Source organism: Myotis davidii, unplaced genomic scaffold (genome assembly GCF_000327345.1).
Source record: "Myotis davidii unplaced genomic scaffold, ASM32734v1 scaffold292, whole genome shotgun sequence".
Classification (NCBI taxonomy): Eukaryota; Metazoa; Chordata; class Mammalia; order Chiroptera; family Vespertilionidae; genus Myotis; species Myotis davidii.
The window spans coordinates 3,151,286-3,160,897 of NW_006285042.1; the positions used below are offsets into that span (position 1 = coordinate 3,151,286).

Here is a 9,612-nt window from a genome sequence, read left to right on the forward strand (position 1 = left end):
CCCTGCCGCCCAGCCAGCCCAGGCCTTTGGCGAACATGGCGCTTGTCCCCAGTCAGGTGCTGCGGGTGGCGATTCTGCTGTCCTACTGCTCTATCCTGTGCAACTACAAGGCCATCGAAATGCCCTCGCACCACACCTACGGAGGGAGCTGGAAATTCCTGACGTTCATAGATCTGGTAAGGCTGTCCTCTCCCCTCCCCCGTCCGCCCTGCACCTTAGCCCGAGTGTATCTGGGGGTGCCCGAGCACCTGTGCGCACGCGCCGCCAGCATCCTCTCGGGTCCTCGCCTCTTCCCCAGCGATTGCGTCGGAAGGCCTGGCTGCGCCCACACAGCCCCTCTGTACCACCCCAGGTTACCTGGTCGCTGGGGCTCGCGTGGAGGTGGGGTGCAGCCAGGTGGTGGGCTATTCCGAGGGGAACACAGACCTGCTTCTAAGAGATGACACGGAGAGTCTGTCAACTTAATACACGGATTGGACGACCTTGATCATGAGGGGCCTTGGACCCATTCGCCCAAGGTGCTTCCCAGAGCACCCATCGTGGAATCAAGTTGCAGCGACTGTGGAAACTGGGTCCTGTCGAATTACCTGGAGCTCCCTCTGCAAGGACCAAAACCCTCCACACAAAGAAAAGAAAGCGCCTAATAAAGTTGTCTTTTGCCCATTGTCGGTAATGTCCTTGCAACCATTTACCCAGAAACATTAGGGGAGAGAAATTTCCAAAATGCATTTCCAGTGTAAACTTACACTCTTCCGTATTTTCCTATGTAAACATTTGTATTAGTTTGCATAAGCAGCTCCTCTTTCGGCACAATATAATAGTCTTGGCAATTGCAGGGGGTTTTTTTTGTTTGTTTTGTTTTAATATGTACCTTATCCACTTCTGGCAATACAAGCGCCAGAAAATCAGAACGTGAACATAAGGAGGAGAATGGCATGGGTGGAACCTAGGAACTTGAGAATGAAAGGTGGCTAACTTACTCTCCCAGGACATACTGAAAGGTGACCAAGCACGGGCAGGGGGTTCAAATAAAAGTCACCAATGCTAAAGACTACAGAAAATGTAGAGCCAATTCCTGGGGATGCCGAAGTTGGCTACACAAGCAAGATTGTCATCTCTATTGTTGACTCTTAGTGTTGATGAGGAGAACTTGATACCTGTTTTAAGATATTTCCAAAGGCTGGAGACCTTCAAAGAAATGTAGCACAGGGTTTTGTTTAGAAAAACCACCTTCTATTTTTATCACGTTAGAAGCATTCAGAGAGGAATTTAAGTTCCTTTCCCCAGCAGTCTCCAAATTGTGCTTAGACCCTGAAGTACCAAGACTTCCCACGGTTTCAAAGGTTTCATTTTTCAGATCTTCAACTTCCATGTCTTTCTTGACATTGATCTCTCTTTGAATATGTGTGATGCCTGCCAGCTGTTTTTTCTTGTTCCCATTCATCCAAGGGTTGAGCACAGGACAAGGCTCTGTGCTGTGTTTATCTGTTCCTTTTAGCATTCAGAAGATAGGTGATTGTCGCCAGAACTGTCTTCATATTTGATTGAAAAAGGAAGTCATACTTGTTTTGACAGGAAAGTGTTTTGGGTTGATTGGCTCCACAAAGATGGTTGGCTCTGCCAATTATGGGATATGGTATATTTGCCATAGGTTGAATGAGTGAAATCTACAGCCCTGAGGTTCTGACAAATGTGTAGCAGAGTGTTAGAAATCATGTCCCTTTTTAATGTCTTTAAACTAATGTTAGAAATATTTAGATATCATTTAAAAATATGTACCTAGGTTTTCAGAATTCTTTTAGGGACTATGTAAACAAAATTCCTCTGAAATTACTACAGTATCTCCTTCCTTAATCAGACCTTACCTAGAGTGGGCCCATTTTAGTGCCACCGAGGAGCAATGCTGAACTAACACACTGTTGGAGACCCCAGCAGAGCCATGGGCACTATGAACAGCACCTTTGCATTAGATACAGTGTGGAGGGGAGCAGAGAAGAGGGTCAGCAGGTGAGAGGGATACACATTGACAGTGCTGGTTAATCCATGAAAGGTGACTGCTTCTCATATTAGCATTGCTTATTGTGTGTTAAAAAACAAGACTCACAAAAAACAATACACTTCTTATAACCTCTGGGTCACAGGAAACTGTAGTACAGCCAGTTTGGCTCTACTTAAACTGTCACACAGTTTGTATTTTAACCTTTGGTGGCTGGACTTGTCTATTTTAAATAATGATCATCGCAAATACACTTGTATCTATCAGAATTCAGACATGGATTTAAATTGGAAACTTTTACTTTGTTTCATATTTAGATTCAGTTTGCATAGGGCCTTCAAATGTCTTACTCTCTGTGGTTCTGATTGAAATATAATAATTCTCTTTAATCAAGAGTTCTTATGAGAAAGTGTGTATAGAATATGTTCACAGAAACACTCATGCAAAGTGATCTATTTATCACTAATATATATATATATTTTTCGGGGTTTATAGTCTTTAGAGTGTAAGCATGTAAAGCTGTTAAAACAACCCACCTGTCCAGCCTTAGAAATGGCATTTGAAAAGATTAGGCTACTATAATTTACCCATTTAACTTTTTGTTTTTGTGTGTTAAAAAACAAACAAAACAAAGCTGAATAAACTTCATTGCTTAGTGCCTTGGACAATTTTAGCAATTCTAAGCTCATTAGAGTAATTTTGGAAGAGGGTTTAGCTTCTCAAAATGTTAAGGAGAGGGCCCCTTTCCTCATCCACTTGGCTCGCAGGGAGTCTGCACATTCATCCTGGTGGCCACAGTCTGATTCCCTGTTCCATGGCATCAGTTTACCAGAACGTAAGTCAGGAATCTCAGACTGCATGTATGGAGAAGATGGTTATATGGCAGTGGCAATTCCAGCTATAGCCATATCTTTCTTTAAGTCATCCCAATAGAATCAAAGCTCATGGTTAAAAGCTGAACTTCTTTTCCCAAGAACGTCTTTCCCCATGATTGAAAAACTGTAAAAGAACTACAGTTCTTTAAGAAAATTCAAATTAGTAAATGGAAATGCAACACCGTAATGTGGTAGGCAGAATAATGGATCCCCAAAGATGACCATCTCTTAATCCCAGGAATCTGTGACTACGTGAGGTTACGTGGCAAAGAAGAGTTAAAGTTGCCAATTAGCTGATGTTAAAACAGGGAGATTCTCCTGGGTTCTCCAGGTGGGCCCAGAGTAAATCACAAGAGTTTTTTAAAGTGGAGGGACGCAGAAGAGGAGTCACTTGGAGGAAGATGTGGTTGCTGAAGAAAGTCACAGAGAGATGCGAGATTGTTGGCTTTGAAGATGAAGGAAAGGTCCAAGAGCCAAGGGATGTGGGCGTTGTCTAGAAGTTGGAAAGGAAAAGGGAATAAATTCTCCCCTGGAGCCTCCAGAAGAAATATGGCCCTGCTGACACCTTGCTTTTAACCTGGTGAGACCCATTTTGGTCTTCTGCCCTGCAGAAGTATAAAATAATGTGTGTTATTTAAGTCACTAAATATGTGGTAATTTGTTACAGTAGCAATAGAAAGCTAGTCCGCGTGACTTCATGTCCTCAGACCTAGAAAAGAAATTCTGAAATGTTGTTGTATTCACGCAGTGACTCAGCTAGTTCTTTCTGTATACTAGGTAATTGGTTAATTTGAGCTTTAACCAAAATATATGTTTTTGCCTACTGCATCTATGAAACTATGCAGAGGAGACATAAATGCAACAGTGGGCAATATGAGAATCTATAAAAACTGAACAACATTGGAAAAACTAGATCTTTGCTTTACTGTAAAGTATTTTGGAGACTATCACTATGCAACATGCCGTGCCAGGAGAAGGAATACCCTTAACTGGAAATAAGCTGGAAAGAAAGAAAATTTAAACTAACTGATGTTCAAATACCTCCTTAACCAATATTACAGCTGATGAATTTTCTTCAAATGATGCAGATTCCTTCCCTGGTCACTAATTAAAGGATAATTGCCCCTCCCCCCAAAGTTATATAACAATTGCCCCCAAAGATGATAAAAATGAGGAATCAGAATAAAACCAGTATAAATAAATTAAATGAAAAAGGCAGATGCATGTTGAGGCCTCAAAGTAGTGCTGGAGTATAATAGGTATTTTTAAACATTTGAACAAATGGAAACTTTTTCTTACCAAATTTTAGTGTTGATCTACTATGTAGATCAATATATTAATCCTGCCTTCTATATTTAAGACATATCTAAACATATTTCAAAATACATTGACGGTGACTCTTACTGTGATATGATTAGAAACATGTTGTAAAAAACAACTTTAAAATAAAAGGAAGAGAAAAATATGTACTAGACAACAGGGATAGCTTACTTATTGCCATTGTGAAACAAATTTAGCTAATCTTTAGGGCAACCAACGTAAAAAAGAATACACATTTGATTGCATTGTTCTTAGTGTTAGCATAAAGGAAACATAGCAATTTATCAGGAAAAAAACCCAACAAAACAGTTCTTTCCAGCACTGACTTTTCAAGGTTATTTATCACTCAGACTGTCATACAGAGAACATCAGGTAGCATAGTAGTAATGCCTTTGATTGGTTTTTAGCAGAACATATAGAAGTATTCTTATAGTTGACTAGAGGCCTGATGCACAAAATTTGTGCAAGAGTAAGCCTTCCTTCCCCCAGCTGCCGGCACTGGCTTCCCTCTGGCACCCGGGATCTGGGCTTCCCTAGCAGCCCTGACTTCATCCAGAAGGTCCTCCAGTCTAATTAACATATTTCACTTTTATTATTATAGATGTTTCTTATATCATCCTATATAATAAAAGGCTAATATGCAAATAGACCAAATGGTGGAACGACTGGTTGCTATGATGTGCACCGACCACCAGGGGACAGACACTCAATGCAGGAGCTGTCCCTGGTGGTCAGTGCACTCCCACAGGGGGAACGGCCACTCAGCCAGAAGCTGGGCTCATGGCTGGCAAGCGCAGCAGCGGTGGCGGGAGCCTCTCCCACATCTGCAGCAGTGCTAAGGAGCAGTGAGCCGAGTGGTAAGGAGTGAGGGATCCTGGACTGTGAGAGGGTGCAGGCTGGGCTGAGGGACCCTCCCTCCACCCCCGCATGAATTTCATGCACTGGGCCTCTAGTACTTTCATGAAAGCCAAAGGCTTGGTCTTATATTTTGACTAGGTGAAGACATTTTTGTAGAGGTTTAAGGTAATATGATGTAGGCACTTATTTTTGTCATCTAAATCTGTATTGCAAAAGAATTTAAGAAAACCAGAGTGTGAAGGATACATAAGGGTGTGGGTTGTTCAAAGATCAGGAAATGGTCAAGAATACCTGGAGGATACATTTTTTGCTTTTAGACATACTAAGAATTTTTGGCATTTAAAAAAATGTTTAAAAGTTAGAACTACATATTATACAACGAAGGTGAAATTTTAAAAAAAAATCTTTTTTTTTTTTAATAGAATCATCTTTGACCCTGAAATGTGCTCATAAACTTGAAGGATTAAATAATGTTTTTTCCTAACCTAGGGGAATAATTGTGAGTGTAATACTTTGCAAAGCACCCTGTTCACTTTCTTTGAAAGTGTTTCTTTTGAATCAAACATAAAATAGAGGCCTGGTTTTGTTAGAGTGGAGGCTCTAGTTAACGATATAATCACCCATTCCCTTTCTTAGTTGCAACTGTTATTGAAATTACAGAAAGTCATCTGACCACTAGTTGAGGTCACTTCTTTTCCCATCCCTGCCATCCCCCATTCCTGGTATAACATTTAGCAAAATTGGTAGCTGCTCTTGAGGGTTTTCATTTGTTTCTCTGTGTTCCCCTGAAGTGTCATGTGTTTCTGTGGAACTGTGAACAATAGTACAATTTTCCATATTGAATCAGATATTCCTGTGAGCCAAGCATGCTTGGAAAAATCTTTCTGCTTAGGATTCCATAACAACGGAGCTTTCTTTTGTATCTAGCAGCCTATGGCTAGACAGCAAAGGGCCCATTTCTCACCAGCAGGGCAGTCCTCCTGGAGTCCAGTGAGCACAGAGCTCCCTTTGAATGCAGGGCATCCCTTGATCAGATCAATTCTGGAGCAAGATAGGGAATGTGGTTTCGATTGGCTTCATCAAGATAGACTACTCAAGGATAACCAGAGAAATTGCTTGAATACTGTTTTGCATCTTGAGAAAATAGGACGTGTCCATTACAGTATTTTAGAAGCATGGAGTTCAAAAAAGTCAGTGAGATAATGGTATAGCCCTTCAATACTGACTTAGATGTGTCAGGCTATTATTATTTAAACATTAAATTTCACAAGCAATACATGGAATCATAGAAAATTTGTACAGTACAGGAAACCACAGGGAAGAAAATACACTCCATCTTAATTTATCCCTAATTTTCTTTGCATCTTAGCATTTGAGTGCTTTAAGATGGTATTTAAATGGTAACTTTATATAAACACAGAAATACACATAGTCAGGCTGCAGTTAAATATATGTGTATATATACAGTCTATGTACATATATAGTCAGATTTAAAAGTTATTTTTAAATTACAGAGAAGAATATCACTCAGAGATACCAATGTGAATATTCTGTGTGTGTTTTTTTACCTTTTGAGCCATATATATTCTTTAAAAAACAACAACAGAAGCTCAATATAAACATATGATTTGCAAAAATTAATTTTTAAATTAACATTCACAAAAATTAACTCTTTTTGGTGTACAGTTTATGAGTTTTGATAGATGCATAGACTCATGTAGCCACCACCACAGTCACCTAAAGATATTCCTTCATGCTATCCCCTTGTAGCCAAACCCTCCCTTGAATCATAGCAACCCCAGATTTGTTCTCTATCCCTATGGTTTTGCCTTTTCTAGAAAAAACATAACATATAGTACATAGCATTTGAGTATGGCTCTTCGAGTTTAGCATAATGCATTTCAGATTCCTACATGCTGTTGTGTATCAATAGTTTGTTTCATTTTATTACTGAATAGTATTTTATTTTATTGTTGAATCGCATCCCATGGTATTCAACTTATGAATACCATGGAATACTTATCCACTCATAAGTTGAAGGGCATTTGATTTTTTTCTAGTTTGGGGTAATTATAAAGCAGCAGCTATAAACATTTGCATATAAGTTCTTGCATGAACATGAGTTTTCATTTTTACTGGGAATGTACCTAGCAGTGGGATTGCTTGGCTGTATAACTGGATAAGAAACTGCCAAACTGTTTTCCAGGGTGGATATGCCATATAGTATTGTCATCAGCAGTGTTTGAGAGTTCCAATTGCTTTAAGTCTCATCAGTGTGGCATTTTTCTTCTAATTTAGCTATTATAATAAGTGTGTGCTAATATCTCATGGTGGTTCTAATTCACATTTTACTGGTGACTATTGATGTTAAGGGGTCTTTTTCTGTGCACTTTTATCATAAATATCATATCTTTGAGAAGTATCTGTTCCAACCTTTTGCCCATTAAAAAATTAGATTGTTTCTTAGAATTAAACGTTAAGAGTTTTTGTGTTTGTTGAATATAAGTTCTTTGTCAAATATAAGATTTGCAAACATTTTCTCCCTGGCATGGCATGTAATTCCTTTTGCAGGGCAAAAGTTTATCATTTTTATGACATCCAAATAATTTTTTTCTTTTATGGAACATGCGTTTGATGTTTATTTAAGAAAATTTTACCTAATCCAAGGTCAGAAAGAGTTTCTTCTCTGTTTCCTTTTAGAATTTTTACTTTTTACTTTTTAGACCTATGATCTTTTTTGAGTTAGTTCTTTAGGTATGGTGTCAAGTTGAGTCTTTTCCTTATACTCCGCCCCCCGCAACCCACCCAACCCCATAAGGTTATACAGTTGTTCCAGCACCATTTCTTGAGAGGACTATCCTTTCACAATTGCTTTGCACCTTTGTCAGAAATCAAGTGACTACATTATGGGTCTATGTGGATTCTATTCATTTCTACTGATGTATCTGTCTGGTCACAAGTCCCACACTGTGTTGATTATTGCAGTTTATCATCAGTCTTTTTTCAAAATTTATTAGGCTATTCCTAAATGCTTTGCCTCTGTTTAAAGTTTTGACTACTCTTATAAATATCTACAAATAATTCTACTGGGACTTTTGAGAGGAATTTCATTGAATCTACAAAATTATTTGGGAAAACTTGACATCCTAACATGTACTCTTCCAACCCATGAACATGATACATCTCTCCATTTATTTAGATCTTTGATACCGTTCATTGAAGTTTTGTAGTTTCCAGCATATAGCTCCTGCACATATTTTGTTAAATATATACCTGTTTTGTTTTTATTAGTGCTATTATAAATGGTATTTTTAAAATTAACCTTTTATTAAATCTTTCATATTTCACATTTTTATTGAGTTAATTGTAGATTGACATTAGTTGTATAACATAATGCAGAGAGGTCTGTGTAGCTTTACTCAGTTTTCCCCAATGGTAACATCCTGTATAACTGCATCATAATATCACAACAAGGACATGGATCTTGAAACAGTCAAGACACAGAATAGTTATATCACCACAAGGGACCTCATGCAGCATTTTTATGGCCACACCTACTTTCTTCCTTGGTCCCATCCCTGGCCCCTGTCAACCATTACTTTGTTCTCCATGATTTTGTCATTTCAATATTATTGTGTAAATGGGATCATATATATGTGTCTATTGGGGGTTGGCTTTTTCACTCAGACTAATTCCCTGGAGATTTCACCCAAGTTGTTTCATATGTTGATGGCCTGTTCCTTTTAATGCTGAGTGGCATTTCATAGTATGCTTGCAACACAGTTTGTTTAACCAGTCACCCATTAAAGGATATCTGGCTAAATTAGCTTTTCCTAACCATTATATGCTTTTATCATTGGTCAGTTTCAAAGGTAAATTCTAGTCTTGTGTAGGCCTCTCTAGAATAAGAATGACTAAATTATTTTAAAGATCTCCCCTAATCAGACTGTCCCTCTTTGCTCTTAAATTGCGATTTTAAGTAGCATAGAATAAAAAAAGAACTTGTGTTATTGTAACTGTAAATAAGACTTAACCTTGATACCTCATAATGTGAATTCCCTTGGGCTAAGATTTCACTTATGTGTGTACTACCACAGTGCCATGCTGGTACAGATAGTTAAAAGATAAGTACATGATAATAATTGATAAGCAGTTTTCCTAATGACTTCTCTGCCCTCTAAGTTAATAATAAAATATAAAATATATTTTGATCCTGACATGGATCTCTATCAAATATAAGTTAGAAGTCAATAGGAGTGTATCGAAGACACTGCGATACCATTGCATTTGCTTTATTTCTACTTTGCATTTTTACTGAATGGCAACTTAACATTATACCTTAAAATTATTTTTTATTCTCATGCATTTAATGTTTCCACATGTTAACACAAGTTAAACTCATAACTTCACTGCAATAACCACAACCTGAGCCAATTTATGTTTGCCACAGAAAGCCATTATGATGTGGCCTACTTTGATATTTTAAAAACTGCCATTAGTGTCCTTAGACACAAATAGAAAGGGACCAGCACTCTACCAGAAGATCTAAACTGCAAAGGGAAA

General features: G+C 38.3%; 1 protein-coding gene across 9 annotated transcripts in view; it reads left to right on the top strand.

Moving 5' to 3' along the window:
• Positions 1 to 6: 6 nt before the first annotated feature.
• AIG1 (androgen-induced 1) overlaps positions 7 to 9,612 on the top strand; it is a 189,386-nt gene continuing 179,780 nt past the window's right edge. For all 9 annotated transcript variants that reach the window (XM_006755381.2, XM_015558508.1, XM_006755380.2 and 6 more), the window contains exon 1: positions 7 to 176. In XM_006755381.2, coding sequence (XP_006755444.1) covers positions 36 to 176 — 141 coding nt within the window. In that variant the 5' untranslated portion in view covers positions 7 to 35. The remainder of the gene's footprint in view (positions 177 to 9,612) is intronic.